The sequence below is a fragment of the Cryptotermes secundus genome, unplaced genomic scaffold, assembly GCF_002891405.2.
Source record: "Cryptotermes secundus unplaced genomic scaffold, Csec_1.0 scaffold542, whole genome shotgun sequence".
Classification (NCBI taxonomy): Eukaryota; Metazoa; Arthropoda; class Insecta; order Blattodea; family Kalotermitidae; genus Cryptotermes; species Cryptotermes secundus.
The window spans coordinates 58,522-75,537 of NW_019724590.1; the positions used below are offsets into that span (position 1 = coordinate 58,522).

Consider the following 17,016-nt stretch of genomic DNA (forward strand, 5'->3'; position numbering starts at 1 on the left):
TAGCTCTTTCTAAGGGACCCAACTGAATAGGTGTTTTCCTTCACCTGAGGACGGAAACAGATCCAGTTTCCGAAACGTCGTGTTTTTATTTATCTTAAAACCAGGACGATGGATAAAGTCCAAAATCCCAACATATCAGTGTGTTATACACCATCGTCAGAATCCTATAGTAACTAACTGTAAATCCAGCCCTGCTAGCATGTTTAAATATGGTCATTTACAATGTAGAAATGAATTTATGTGGCACTAAAACTGAGGAGACACCATAAATACAAATGGGAAACATGAAGTGTGCACATGTTAATACAAATCTCCTGTGCTGTGTGCTTTATGTATATAAGAGAAAGAAAAGTAATCATAAATGACATACTTACGAGATTATGTACAAAACACAGTAATGTTAAACAAAAAATGTAGTTGCTAAAAGGAAATAAAAATATTATCGGGGATTGCATATCCAAGAAGGTACTTTCCCAACATTACAGAGCCTAAACTGCTGACAGTACCATTAAATAAACTACAGACACAAATAATACTAGGTACATTCACTCACATCTTTAACAATTTCCTCCAAGCATGGCAACACATCCATTGAACTGTACTTCATTACAACGTTTAAAACATCCATCACACCAGGATTCTGTTCCATTCTGCGTAGCCTACATGTCACATGGTATGAGAAATAGTCAACATTCGCTTGCACCAAGTCAGTCACATCTCTGCCATAGCCACATGCCTGACTTATGTCCTGAATAGCAGCCATTCCAGCTTCAGCAACAAGTTCATTTGCACTGCCAGCTCGTTCTAACACCAAGTACAGTGTCTTCAACAAGAACTGATCAAATTTAGAACCCAGAACTCTAGCCATCTTCCCTACACCTTCAACAAGTAAACAAGCTTGTATGACATTAGCTTGTGCTTGTCCAATTGTAATGGATGTCTCCTCCTGGAGTTCATTCACGTGAGTTCCCACATTCAGACTTACGTACCAAATGGATGGTTCTAGGTATACATGCAGAACATTTCTAATAATGTCCTCTAAATTTGCATCTTCTCTGTGGGCACCTGCAGATGAACATGAATATATATTAATAAGATGTACAAATCTTGAACACATGGCTATGTAGCAACAGTGGAAGGTGTCCTACAAATTGATATACATGGAATTTCCAAACACATTCTTTGTGATTTTTCATAGATTGCTGATCTAAATGTCCATTTGTCATAGTTCTACCATTTTTTCTGGTGTATAAGATCCAATATTTTCTGTCAGAAATGTCCCTAAGAACTGCAGTGCATTTTATTCATCATTGCAATTAAAAAAAAATCTTTATTTATTATTCCTAAACCATTATGCATCTTACATACTGGGAAATACAGTATGTTCACTGTTGACTTAGGCACTCAAGTCATGTCAGATAATCTGACATCTACTATATATACCATGACATATTTCAGGAAAAAGAACTTTTGCATGCAGAATGGGAACTTAAATTTCCATCCTTAAAAGGTTAAAGACAAAAATTTATCCATTTTTTTGTGCACAAGCATTTCATTCAGCAAATACTGTACTGTTGATTTCCATATTAGAGAACCCAAGTTGACACATTGGCCAATTGGACCTAGTTATGCCTATCTTCTTCTTTAGTTATAACATAAACTCAGAAAACTTAAGCTCAATAGATGATTTAGTGAAAAGAAGAAAAGTCTTACCTCCACACAAAATCTCATTTAAAAGGAATGTGATTTCCTTGTTCTGATATGGAACACTATGAAATCTGTCCAACAGATGATAACTCAGAATATTTAAATCTCCATACTGACCAAGCATATGGCACACATCTTCCATTTTCTGTTGAATACTATGATCAGTGAAGTGCTTGAACACCTTCCATGGTGATGTCTGTGGCTTTCCATGACTTGTTTCTAAATCTAGAACATAATGTAAGCAACATGCCAATCCACTCCAACAGTGAGCTACTAGTTACAGTAGAAATACTACAACTAACATAACTTCTTTAAGTCAACCACCACAGAATAAGTGGTCAAGCTCCATTCCCATGGGGAAACAAAATCACTACCTTTCATTTAATAACAGCATGTGCAATCAAGTGGACGGCACTTCTGCCTTGTAATCTGGAGGTCCTGGGTTTAAATCTTGACTATAGACCTGCTATCCTTACAGGAGTTTTTCATGATTTTCTTCTGTCAATCGAGGAAAATGCTGGTACAGTATCTCAAAACTGACCACAGCTAATTCGTTTCACATTCTTTCCAATTCATCAGTCACTAATTTTCCTGCTACTTGATGTTATATAGTCTGCACTCCTGCATTGCCACCTGCTCACGCTGCTTCCTCACTCGCAGATTTTTCTACCCTGAAGATGGGGGGGGGGACACATTCCTCTGAAACGTTGGTTGTCACAAGATCTATATGAGGCCACATCCCAGAAAACAGCATTCTTTACTAATCTGCATGTTCAGCACCAATAATACCAAAGTATATCATTTGGTATGATATTGGGCCAGTTCCATCTGCCTCCCATCCTCATAACTTCTATCTCAACCATTCATCTTAATGTTATCCTCCCATATCCTCAGCAAAAGGTTTCCCACTAAAATTGTACATAAATTCCTCTTCTCTCTGCATCCTTGCCACATGCCCATACCCTATAAATTATTGAATCCCAACTTCAATTAAAGGTAAACGATTTATTCTTCTTCCAAACTTAAATTAGACAGTTTACTCTAATCTTAAACTCCAGTATTCCCTGTTTTTATTAACCTGTTCTATTCTCACGCTTCATGACAGAAAAGTACCAATGTGACATACTGCTGTGAAGTGCCAGAAAGAAAAGAATATGTGCACTAAATCACATAACACAATCATACAGCCAAACAGAGTTCTAATGACTATGACATTTCTACCACACTTAGAAATGCACAAGCATTAATCTTCACCCTCTCAATGGAAACTTGGTCAGTGAAAAATATATTGAGGAAACATGATGATGAATATGTAGAATCTGATGTTCTCACAGTGGTGGTGGTTATGCAGAGTATCTTCTGGGCTATAACACTGCGTAGTCTATTGAATGTCAACCAACGTTTCAGAGGAACACACCGCCTCCATTTTCAGGGTCAAAGATGGTGGTGAGATGTTCCTCTGAAATGCTGGTTGACTTTCAGTGGACTGTATGGCAATATATCCCAGGGGACAGAAACCTTCATGTATAATGAATACCTCTTAAACTGTAATCTTCCAGCAGAGATACATATGAACTATCCAGTTCAATAGCTTGAATCAAAGTCCACACCAGGCGGTTCAGGTGAGATGCTGAGTTCAACAGATAAGGAAGTTTGTTAACTCCTAACAGTTTTATGTAGCCAGCCAGTAACCGCAATGCTGCTAACTGCTGCACATCATCTGCAAACAATATTACACTATATTAACATGAATAGGTTTACAGCAAATAACACATTCTCATATCATTTCTCCCTAAGACCTATCTTTTCCAACATCCTTGAACCTCCTGCTCAGTCCTCCATGTGACAGCTTTTATAGAGTTCTCTATCTATGCTGCTTATTCAAGTGAAACCTTTTTTGGGATTGTTCTGAGTGACAGGAACAGAGGCCATTAACAGCAGTTCCCAAGGGTGTCCAGGCACTCACTGTTCCCATTTGTGCTAACACACCCATTCTGTTGGACAACTCATGGTTAAATGCCAGTGCATCATGCATCACTTCTGCCATGGACATGCTTCATGCAAGCAACCTTTGTATTTTTTGTCTACTCCATTTGAACTACAATTCCAGTGCATTATAACCTCCTAGACCTTACTACCAGTACTGTAACAATACATGCCATTCCACATTAATCATGATGCCTTTGTTACACAGACTCAAAACTGACACATCACTTAGCCCTTTCAAATCAAATATTTTCCTCAATATTCATTCTTTCAAATACTGGCAATTTATGTTCCTCCCTTAATGTATGAGACCTACCCTAATTACCATACAAAATAGTTGAAGAAATTACTGGTTTATTATAGCGTGTTTCATACTAAGCTGTTTCCATCATTTCCTAACTACTGGTCAGTAACAATCTACCTTCAGACCTTCAGCTGACCACTTGCAGTTAATCCTGATAAAAGCCTACAATTAGTCTGGCCAAACACTATCAGTAAATTTAATGAAATGATTTGTCACATCATATTTCTTTTACAAACACTGGAACTTCTAAATAATACATAATAATAATAATATATAATATAGGTTAGAAAAAGTTACTGTTTGAATCAACTTGCTTTGTACTACACTGATGAACTCAGTTTTACATGCATTTATCTTTCACTGTGGTTCCAAAGCCAAAGGAACAGGGTCTGCCCTTCTGAATCAGATTAGTAAGCTGATTATTTCTCATTTACTATAAATTCCATGTCTACTAACCACACTTCAAGTACAGTTTTATTTACTGGAAAGCATAGCATATGACTAACATTTCAACACATATCATTCATTAACTGCAATGATATCCCATTTGTTCATAGTGAACAAACCCTGCAAGACAAGAATTTCTTGTACCTGTTCCATGAAGGATCCTTGGCAGTTTTGTTACCAAGTTAAAAAAATTATCTTCTAGGATTTCTAGAAGAGATTTTCCACAGCTTGCTTCACATTTCTCAGAGTACAATTTCAGTCCATCTGTGGCTGTTGTGGCTATCTTTTCATTTTCATCTTCAGAAAGCATGATGAGCACTTCAATCAGATACATCATAGATGGTTTCATGTTTCTGCAATGAAAATATTGTTATCATCCAGAAAACTGTTTTAGTGTTTAATTTTGCCTGATAATTCAGTAAACATGGGAAAATTATTTTCACAGAAAACAGAATACAGCTGTAACATGATGCACTCTAGAAAAGGAAAGTGAAAAGCTGTGACAATCAAGTTATTTCTGTAGGATCTATGGTTCTATCTTCTGGGATATAAGACTGCGTAGTCTGTTAAAGTCCACTGACATTTCAGAGGGACATGTTGCCTCCATCTTCAGGGTTACAGAATAAGCCAAGCAATATGCTGTTTTGTCAATCACCAGATGACACACTAGTATTGTTTATGAGGTAGTGCACTGCTGGATTATACAGTCCATTATCATCTGTTAAAATTTCAAACTCAATTTATTAAAATTGCTCAGGACATAACCTAATTGTTGCAATGAAAGGGCTAAAACATTACTAACTTGTATATTAGATTACCACAGCTGGATGATGCTATAATACAATGTTAACTCATTCATTAATTATTGGAGGGGGTGGGTTTCCCCATGCACCGCGACCAGTTGTTGATCTCTCGTACGTCCCCCTTTGATATTCTACCAGACTGTAGCTCCCTACCAGCCCCGTTCAGCCAGCGAGTTCGGCCCCTCTACTGGCAGTGGTACCCGATACTTCCCCATCTACTGGAGGCATTGGAAACTACTTGGGTGGGAAACTTTTTACCTAATTTTGCTCAGAGGTCTCCTAGAGACATGAGGATCTTTTACGTGCCGTAAATCTACGACATGGGACCCATGGCTTAAAGTCCCTCNGATCATTATAAGTTATGATTCAAGTCAGTAGAACATTATAACATGGTGTAAGTCTGAAATTTAAGTTTGAAGTCATGAGTCTAAAATTTCAGATTATAAATCTATAGGATGTTAATTTAATGGGATTACAAGTCTGAAAATTCATAAGTTGGCAAGTCATAGGCCAAGGTATGAGTGTAGTCTAGTGTTTCTCTACTAAACTCAGTACTTATTGTTATTACACATCCAAGCCTGAGACTCTTATGTACCACTGAACATCCACACCAAAACATTTTCTGTTGAGAACTATGCATCAAACACTGTCATGAGTAAACTGTGTGAAGTCGTATGTGAAAATGAAGCTGGAGAATTTGTCACTTTTATCAAACTGAAGTCAAATAGAACTAATGTATTGACACTGACTGTCACAACTGAGTGAGGATGACTCTTGCTTTGTATTTTGGAATCCTAGGTTTGATATTTGGTCTAAGGGCAGTTATTCTGATTGATGTTGCTTGTGTGTGAGTCCCTTCAAGACAGGGACACTTCCATTCACATCTTTCCTAATTCACCACCCACAATTTTTGACATTTACTACACCTGGGAAAGCACTGTTAAATAAACTATGAAGTAAATAAGACATACTGAAATGCCATTTTTACACAAATACCTAATAGTACAAAATTATCTGCACTTAAACACCTAACTAACTTTAAAATTTAAACCATATTATCTGCCTTATTAGCATACGTATAGTTGATCTGTATAATGACTGCACCACTTGATGGGAGTTTGCTTGTGAGACCACCCACATATATCACATGAACAGAAATAATGGACAGCCAACTGCTTTCAAACCAACTGGAAACATGCATGCTCATGCTCATCTTCACATTGCAACGCTTTATGGTACACTGCCAGAAAACTCAGTCACTGATTTATAGCCTCACTGAATGTTTATTCTAGCTCTTGCATTTGCTTGGTAGAATTTAAGATCTAAAAGTTACTTTGGTCATCCATTAATATTGTGATGCAGATACCNATATAATTTAAGATCTTTGAAAAACCTGTCTTACCTCAGTAATTCAAGAGTTCATCATTTTAAAAGGAATTCACAACACAAGTTGTGGGTTTGCCGTTGGAGGCAAAAGATAAATTGTCTATGCAAGCATTTATAAGGTAGACAACATGTGAGTAACTCTAAAAGTTACTTTGGTCATCCATTAATATTGTGATGCAGATACCAACTGCTAGGCAACGACTCTGTAAACACATCTCCTCAACAAACGCACATGCAATAATAGGACATCCATCGTTAGGTAATGGACCAGTAAACATGCCTCCTTAACAACAGAAGACAGTGTTTTCTGTGAGGTACATGCCAAGGGGTTATGAAAGGGTACAGTCAGAAGATGTGAGGAGTATAGAACAGTAGCACAGAGTGGAGAGTCAAGTTTCGAGATGTCAGCCTGCCAGGATATGAGCTTGGGAGCAGAGGAATTGAATTGAGTTGGCAGTTGCAGAATAATGGCAAGAAAGGAATTTGGCTGTGACAAGAAGGCTCCATGTGTAATTTGAAGTGACAATGACATTGTTATAACTCCACTGCCAGGATATAACTAGTGAAGACTGAGAACCCTTGTGCATGCAGAATGGTGAACAGCAAAGCATGTACAATAGCGAGAGCACTGTACTGCATGCAGCCCCAAGTTGTGTCAATGTATAAGATGTTAATAAATCCAATCATCCAATCCAAAACCCATGCAATAAGTCACCCTACAAGTGACAATATGTAAGTACCATGTTATCTATAGCAGTTCACACCTCTTCATGAATAAACTCATAAACAATTCATGAATCTAACAGTGGATTGCAGCCATGCCATATATCAGGCAGTCAGTAACTTCCCACCATGAGGGCCTTGGTATGGTCCAAGGTCAGTTCATGAGGGATTTGTGGGGCACATGGTGGCACTGGGACAGTTTTCTCTGAGTACTTAGTTCTCATTCCAACAACAGCTCCACTTTCACTGAACATGGACACTAAACAGCCTTGACACAAACAGTGGCATTAAACAACTAGGCAAAAACGGTGGATGATGGCAGCTCTAAAACTCCTCAGTTTTTTGACTCACTGGAATGGCAGCAATTAATTCTGAAGAGTCTAGCAAATGGAGGTGATTACAGATGAGTAAGCCTAACAGACATCATGTTCCTGCTGAACCATGAACTGTGAGATAAACAATGAAAGAAAGGACCAAACCTGCAGCACTTAGAGAGCAGTAAGTAACAAGATGATGCCAGTGCCATTCTCACTTTCCAGTGTGAATGATGCTGAACCATGCCGATAGCTTTCACTGAAAGAGCCAGCTTCTGTGCAGCAGCACAATACCATTCAGGCGTGCGATTCTTTTCCTGTAAGCTCTTCAGCATGGATTCCCTGGTACAATCCTGCCACTTGTTATCCAATGGATCTTCTTGCATGACTGCTGCAGGAGGATCTATTCTGAATGACATACTCATATTTTCTGAAGCATCAGAAGCATTGTTATCTTCCATCACAATAGTAATTATCTCTCCCCATGCCTTTACAGCAAGCTGGAACAGAGAGGCAATAATAGGAAAGCCACTTGCATTGTACTTCATAATGTAATGTTCATCTATTCATCTGCATGTTTACTTTCTGTATAACACAGTTTGATCTCAATGAACTAACAACTGTCTGCAGATTCAATGCTGGTTCATACTACTTCACAGAAAACTCAAATGCTCTTAGCATCACTACACCATGTGTAGTGAAATTCATCATCTCCCTCAAAAGCATCAAATGAGAATTAATGTGAAATTTGGTGATTTATACATATTAACTAGCACTGCTGAGGTTTGAACAAATCAAGATGGATATGATGGGGTGGACATGTAGGTAGAATGGGAGAAGCAGGTGAACATAACATTGAATATTAGCACAAATTTCCACAATTTATTCTTTCCATAACTTCATCATTTATCTCATCCCTGTTCTCAGACTTTTAAACCTGAAGACATTTTGAAATGATTTATTAGACTAATAAAATCCTTGTTTAACCTTTAAACGCCGGACTTCGAAATAGTGGTAAGCTTGAGCTGGCCGGAGTTTATTTAAATGCCAGCTGCTGGTGCTCGTTTAAATGCCCGTTGCTACTCTGCCTTTAAATGTCCGTTCCTGTTAGGACCTTAATCAATTTTAAGCGTTGTGTTTAAAAATGCTGTATCTAGCTCAATTTTTATGATAAATTGATGGAATTAACTTTGTTTATATCAGCAAAGAAAATAGTGTCGCATATTATAATGGAAGATTTGAAATTTTTAATACAAAATCTCATACTCTATTTTCAATTTTTTGTGTTTTAATTTTGATTCGTACTGCAAAAACGGGTTCCCAGTTTTTCACAGAGTTGTTCTGCATTATAAATTCATTTCTGTTTGTAACACTTGACAAATGTTAGCAGTCCCTGGTGTCATAAAGCAGATGGAAGCAATAAAATCATTTGATCTTCTGCTAGCACTGCTTACACTCTTCGGATTTTCGAATCTTTTGACGAAAGGACAGAAGAATGAAAGCATGGCTATTCAAGAGAAAACTAGAGGGGTCTCTTCTTCAGTGCTAAGACCTTCCATTAGAGTTGCAAAAGCTTATTGCCCCTTCTATTTGAATGAACAGACAGCTGCATCGTGGCTGAGATACAGAGTGCAATCTGTTTTGTGTGCGTTCGTAGTGAAATCGAATACTGTAGTATAATTTCAGCCTATATATACATCAAGCAGGTAACAACAAAAATGGTATGTACATCGAATTTTACAATATATTTTTAACAAACCTAACTGCAGAATCTGCAATAAAATTACTGGATTGTGGATAAGTTTTGGCATAATACATACGTATATTTTTATTTGCTGTTGTTCANTCTTCTTCAGTGCTAAGACCTTCCATTAGAGTTGCAAAAGCTTATTGCCCCTTCTATTTGAATGAACAGACAGCTGCATCGTGGCTGAGATACAGAGTGCAATCTGTTTTGTGTGCGTTCGTAGTGAAATCGAATACTGTAGTATAATTTCAGCCTATATATACATCAAGCAGGTAACAACAAAAATGGTATGTACATCGAATTTTACAATATATTTTTAACAAACCTAACTGCAGAATCTGCAATAAAATTACTGGATTGTGGATAAGTTTTGGCATAATACATACGTATATTTTTATTTGCTGTTGTTCATTTAGGTATTATTTTAATTCCTCTATTACGGTTTTACTCAAGTCAGTCTGGTAATTACTACATTTAAAAATAAATATTTAGGACTGTGCATGCGCTTCTACTAGTGGCGTGTGCGCGTGCTTCCACTAGCGGAGTTTAAATCCCTGACTGGCCAAAACGGGGTACTTTGGCCACGAAGACCTTACTCATCGCTGGCACAAACGGGGCACTTCGGCACTTAAAGGTTAATCCTAGCACAAAGATTTTGAACAAAGCCAAGGAATAAGACAAAAATGTGAGGAAAATTTTAAACGATTCAACCTGGACACTGAGATAACCGGCCTGGAACTACAGAAATTTAATCCTAACTGTGAATAAATAACAAGTGACAGAACTAAATCCCATACCATTGTTATTTGATGTCCCTGCTTCTCATCATCAGTGGCAATTTTCTGCAAGCCACCGATTATACCTGGTAGAAAGAACATTAACACACCTCCTACTTGCTGCCGAAAAACTTCATCATCTCCATCTGCGTCACTGTGGACTTGAGCGAGAGTCATGATACACTCAACGGCTGCAAGTCTGTATGAAGAAAAAACAAATATGGCATCATCAGGCTTGATATGTAACTCCCTCTTATGGGGTTATGTCAAACATATCATTTATGGGTACAGTGGACAGGTGATCAGCTCAGCTGAATTCAAACAGCAGATCACTGCAGCTATTGACGCAATAACTCTCATTCCAAGCTGTGTATGGGCTGAAATCAGTTACTGAGTAGGCATATGTCATGCCACAAAAGAGGCACAAAGGAACATTGATGGATAAAACTTTTTTAATTAACCTTGGCTTCAGTACACATTTCAACATGCATAATGCTTTTGAAAATAAAGCTTCCTAAAGCACTGGAGCGACCGTCTAGACATTCTGTATAGACTAAAGTCAAATATGGATCCTGCTGGAATGAATGATGAAATGATACTGAAAAGTGTAAGGAAAAGGATGAAATGATGCAAAATCAGAACAAGTTTCTAGTCTAACATAGAACAGATGAATATATTAACAGAATATCACAGCAAACCAAATGATCTGCACACCTATATAGAACATACTGCAGAAATAATTATCACTAGTGCCTGGGATAAAACACTGATATTTTTAGGTCAGACAGATTGTTTAGGTTATTTATTCACCTTTGCCCCAGCAAAGGATCAGAGCCAGCTCAAGCTAGTAAATGTCAAACAGGTGAACATTTCAGGTACTTTTATTGGTACTTACAAGTGACAGAACATTTCTTGAAGACAAAAAAGTTTCTTAGATTCATAATTTTACATAAATTTTACTAAGGTATGGCCACTTCCGCACTATAATGAAAACTAGGTCACAAAAAGAGGGCATCAACAGTGCACAAACCAAACTTCATGGTTAAAATGGGGAGCATTCCTGCTTCACATTCAGGGATTCCTCTGTTCAAACAGCAATCAGCTATCCTGACTTGGGTTTCTCATGGTTTTCCTCAGTCCTTCCAGGCAAATGCCAGGATAGAACCTCAAACTAGAACACAACCACTTCCTTCCACATCCTTTCCAATTCACTATTAATTAATTAATTAATTCATTCATTCATTCATTAGTAATTAATTGGTACTACAGTCTGAGCTACTGACAGCATCTCTGAATGTAACAGTGTACAAACTGAAGAACAACTTTTTACTCATTAAAAGGTTGTACAGAATTATATAATTCACAATATTATTCACTGAAAACAAATTAAAAAACACTTCGTCTTAAATGAAAAATACAAGATTACTGACAAACATGAAAGGAACATGTACAGGCAATGCATGTTCACACGATATCTGAAATTGCAACATATGTATACATCTAGAATATTCACATAAAGGCTCACTACTGCAAGAAGTTGACTGTAACAATTTATGGAATCAGGGGTTCTCTTACAAAATCCTGAGGCTCTGCAGAGTACAGCTTTGGAAATGCTTCCTTGTAAATTATCCTTAAAAACTGATTAAAATTTACTTCTGCAGCATTAACCTGATATTAATATTGAAAGTTACAGAAGAGAATAATCATTTATACCTCAGAGAACGTAACTTTTCCCACTGGGCCATTTGGATGGCTATGTAAATCCCCTGGCCCAACTTTGGTGCATGTTCCCTGCTGTAAAACTCACAGAGGACATCAGAAGATGCTTGCTTCAGAAGGCATGTGACACATTCCACAACACTGAGCTTCAGCTCCTCTGGAACATCTCCAACTGTAACAAACTCCACAGTATAGGACGGCCTTGAAACATTTACTGAGTTTGTCAAAAAATTCCCTACTTCAATGGAAACCATATGTTTACTACTGCATTCGGCAAAACCCGCTACTGCTCCACTGTCTGGTATGCTAAACAGAACATGTTTCAGAAAGTGGATTCATTTTCATTCTCATGTAAAAAAGTGGGGAGACACTTATTCAGCTGAGTTTAAAAATCCTGGACCAAAATGAATAACTGCCTCCCAACCTTTTCATCTGATAATGGAAATATACCATTTCTGAAATGCTCAGGATACCAGATGATGGGCAAAGTCCAAAAACATCTCCTTGGACTCCCCTCACTGCATCTACAGTTGGAGGCAGAGGTCAGGGCAGGAATCTACCTTCTCCAGTGCAGTGAACAATGGAAACCTAGATCTGATGGATTCAGCCATGCATACATAACTCAGGACATGAAAAAAGAGCCCATATTACAAATGGGGTCTGACAAAATGATACTGAGACATGTATATGAAAAACCCTTCACAGTCAGATTTTCTGACAGAAGTGAATGGGAAGATGGGTTTCGGCCCAGTAGAAATGGGGGACTGATCTGGTATACAGATGGTTCCAAGATAAATAGGGGCACTGGAGCTGGTGTGTTCTGCTGTGGCATGAGGCGGAAACTTAGTTTCAGCCTTGGGCAGTATATGACAGTATTCCAGGCAGAAGTATATGCCATTATGGCATGTATTATGGAGAATTTAGATAGGAACTACAGAAATATGAACATCTACATTCAATTTGACAGCCAAGCTGCAATCAAAGTGCTTGACAAACACCAGATCAATTCAAAATTGGTCTGGGATTGCCACCAAACCCGCATGGAACTGGCCAAACATAACAGGGTACAACTGATATGGGTGCCGGGGCATGAGGGTATTGCTGGAAACGAAACAGCAGACCAATTAGCTAAGATTGGAGCTGAACATCCGTTCATACGACCTGAACCAGCCTGTGGCATCTCTATAGGAGTTGCCAAACAGGCAATCAGGGACTGGATAAACATGAAGCACAAGAAATACTGGGGATCCTTAGCTGGACTCAGGCAAGCAAAGGGACTCATATGAGGACCCTCTACTAAACGAGCGAAGGAACTGTTGAAGTTAAACAGGAACCAGCTATGATGGCTGGTAGGGCTACTTACAGGACACTGTCACCTCAAAGGACACCTGTTCAAACTGGGACTAAGTGATAGTCCCAATTGTGAGAGGTGTCAAGTAGGAAACGAAACAGCCACACATATCCTTTGTGAATGTGAGGCCTTAGCTTATTGAAGACTATGTCACTTGGGTCAGTACTTTATGGAACCAAGTGACTATTTCGACGCCCCCACGTACAAAATCCTGCACTTCATTCGAAGCGCAGGATTGCTGAGGGGATAATCAAAAGGGGAAGCACAATAGACCACTGTAGGTTGCGATGCAAGGGCCGAGAAGGCCTACCCCTCATAATTCATTCATTCATTCATTCATTCAAGTCCAAAAACATAGTACAGTGTGTTCAACTAAGGAGGAAACTTCGCAACACTGTTGACCTGGCCCAACATTCCTCACAGATTGCTGCTGTAACTGCTGATAGCAGAATGAGTCAAAAGCGCTAATAAATGTCACAGTCACAGCAGCAATCTGTGCGGAATATTGGGCCTGGTCAACGGTGTTGCGAAGTTTCCTCCTTGATTGAATGCCCTGTATTACTAATACATCAGCAACAGAACCCTTTAGATTGGTTCCTATTGCTGGAGCTTATCCTGAATTATATGAGTCCAGTCAATATCTTTACATCCTATATGCCTAACAAACACTTCAGTACTATACTCTCTTCCGTGTTTAGGTCTTCCCTTGGAACTTTCTGACCAAAATTTTGTACACATTTCACACTTCCCCCCTTGTGTGCTCTAAATCTACTCAATGTTGCCTCTGATTTAATTACTCTAATAATATTAGGTAAGGAAGACAAATTATGAATATTTTATTATGTAACTTTTTTGTCATCTTGTCATTCCTTTTTCTCTGGTTCAGACATAACAGACAACCACAATAAAATACTATATATATGAAACCTGCAGAAGTTTGACATATCAGACAAGCACCAAGAAATATCACAGCATATGAAACCTATATAAAATCATATCTTGCATCAAAGTCATGGCAGTGTAGCAAATACATCATGTAGGGGAGAAAATAACACCAAATAATTCTGGAAAACTGGGACAGTGCAGTAAAACTGTCATATGTGAGATGGAGAAAATGCTACTATCAAGTCTCAGAAGAATTAGTTATTGTGGTATAACCATAACATTGGTAGAGAGAGAACTGCCTCCTGGTTGAACTGAGTCAAGATTGTATAAACATTACATTTGTTGAAAAGTATAAGCCATTTTGTAATACTAGAATAACATCTCACCTAAAAGTGACTTCTTCTGGTCATAGACTTGAAAGAAAAGTAAAGTGTAGAGCTTCAAGAATTTCTTCAAATCACAAACACGTACACGTTGCAATACCTCCTTAATGCTGATAACAAGATATCGTTTAATTTCAGACCTGCAGACATATATTTAAATTTAATTATAACCATGTATCTCCTGTAGTCAGCTTAACTGTATGCTTATGAAGTCTAGATACCATAAACCAGCCTGAATGAAATATAAGGAAATGTGAAAATGTATTAATTATCATTGAATTCAGTTGGTCCACAGAGAAGGCCAGCACTTTATCCCAAGACCATTAGGTCCACACATCACTTCAGCTGAACACATAAATAAATTCTATATCATGTTACATATCAAATAAAAACGTTACAGTGAAGCACTCTGTACATACAAAAACAAATTTTAAGTACATTTTTTCTTTTATTTAAATCTAAATATCCCACCTATAACAAGACCACAAAATTAAGTCACACAGATTGGTCTCCTTCATAACATATGCCTATATGCGCCTCTAGTCATGTAGCCATTCTGTTCAAAAGAAAGTTGGCAGTGATAACTACAAGATAACCCTAACTACTGACAAGTACTTTGGGCTGCCTGATATATGTCAGAGGAAGACCAAGGGGAATACAACAATAGGCAGATGGGGGAAGCCTTCAGCCCTGTCAACCCCATCATTCATGGGACTTGTTTCTGTAGCCTCAGTAAGTAATTAACATTCAGTGGCCACTGTGCCGAGTGCACCCAGTTGGACTCCACCCCCACTAAGCGAATTTAAGTAACTGACATCACAGAAAAATGGCAGTACTATTACCATTAGTATTATACCACTATATCACTAAGTTATTTTATTACTTATTACTCAATTATTTTTTATGTTGGTTATTTAATGGGTTGAGGCACTACGCTACAAGCCAGAAGGTCGTGGGTTCGAGTCCCGAAGAGGTGGATTTTTTTTTAATTGACCTAATACTCCCAGCCACACTATGGTCCTGGGGTTGACTCAGCTTCTTAACAGAAATGAGTACCAGGAATCTTCCTGGGTGTAAAGGGCACAGCATGTAACACTGACAACCTCAACACCATCTGTGAGCTGACTTTCTAGAAAATGTGGGAGCCTTGATGTCTCACAACCCTACGGGCCTTCACAGCATGTTACAGGGACAGCTTTACCTTTTTGACCTTTGTGAAGATCATGCAGCGTCTGATGATGGGATGATTAAGAAATGTTGAGCAGCTGGTGGAATGAAAATGAGAACTGGAAGGGGAAACCAAAGTGCTCAGAGAAAAACTGCCCCAATGCTGCTCTGTTCACCACAAACTCCACATGACCTGACCTGGGACTGAACCTGGGCTGCCACAGTGGAAAGTCAGCAACTAACTGCCTAAGTTGTGAGTACAGAATGTTTGGATTTTGTCCATTTTCTAATATACTAAAGAACACAAAATTATGGATACCAGATCAGTTTCCATCCTTAGGCAAAAGGATGAGAGGCATCGATTTTACTGTATCCATTAGTAGGAGCTACACAAAATCATTGCATTGACTGAAGTTAACTCCAGTTTCCAAAATACTGTGTTCTTTAGAACACTGGATGAGGAACAAAATTCAAAACCTCAGTGATCCTGAGTATTATACACCATCATCAGAACCCTATAGAATCAACTTAATTGCCTGAGCTATGGTATAACCACTAGATTATAATGATCACAAGTTTAATGCAATAAAATGAGTGATATATATAAGTAAGTAACACAGAACTTTCATAAACAATCGCATTTACTTTCTATATTAATATGTGCACATTTCCTGCCATCAGTGCAATGGAATATTTGCAAAATTATAATTAGAGATTTTGAAATGATCAGATTATTAGAAGAAAGAAGAAAACAGCATGCATCTCTATTACTACTATTTATCCCAATCGCTTACATACATTAGGCATTAGGTATTGTTCAGCAAAGATATACTCATTATGTGAATACCAGAAATTTGAAACAACTAAAGTCTTAAAAAATAAGCAGCCACAAGAACACACACATATATATATATATATCATCATCATCATTTCCTTTATTTTCCATATATCCATACAAGCAAAACTCCTAGGATGTGGAAATAGTCCATTTGATTATAGATGTATACATGTAATAGATAACATAAGTCACACAACTAAAATAACACACACCAGTTAACTAACATAGGTAATATAAAAAAAAACAAGAGCTTATTACAATTGTAACTAAACATAATTTAAAAAGTGCATTACTATGAAAACTTAAAATTAATATAATTTTCCCATAAATCAAAATACATTGATACAGGACTCGTCATATACATACACATCCTCCACTTTCCATAAACATCCATACAGGGAACAAACCCAGGATGTGGAATTAGTCATCAAACACATACACAAAGTCACACAAGTCACACTGCGAAGATCACCCACATTA

General features: G+C 37.9%; 1 protein-coding gene across 3 annotated transcripts in view; it reads right to left on the reverse strand.

The window, feature by feature from the left end:
* Positions 1-17,016, reverse strand: part of LOC111862351 (TELO2-interacting protein 1 homolog) — a 46,811-nt gene that overhangs the window by 14,534 nt on the left and 15,261 nt on the right. For all 3 annotated transcript variants that reach the window (XR_002842415.1, XM_023847663.2, XM_023847662.2), the window contains exons 3-10: positions 14,535-14,671; positions 11,907-12,084; positions 10,215-10,392; positions 7,836-8,170; positions 4,589-4,797; positions 3,245-3,427; positions 1,714-1,932; positions 554-1,065 (exon numbers count right to left, since the gene is read on the reverse strand). Coding sequence is in view for 2 of the 3 variants with exons in the window: in XM_023847663.2 (XP_023703431.1) it covers positions 554-1,065; positions 1,714-1,932; positions 3,245-3,427; positions 4,589-4,797; positions 7,836-8,170; positions 10,215-10,392; positions 11,907-12,084; positions 14,535-14,671 (1,951 nt within the window). In the remaining variant the exon portion in view is untranslated. The remainder of the gene's footprint in view (positions 1-553; positions 1,066-1,713; positions 1,933-3,244; positions 3,428-4,588; positions 4,798-7,835; positions 8,171-10,214; positions 10,393-11,906; positions 12,085-14,534; positions 14,672-17,016) is intronic.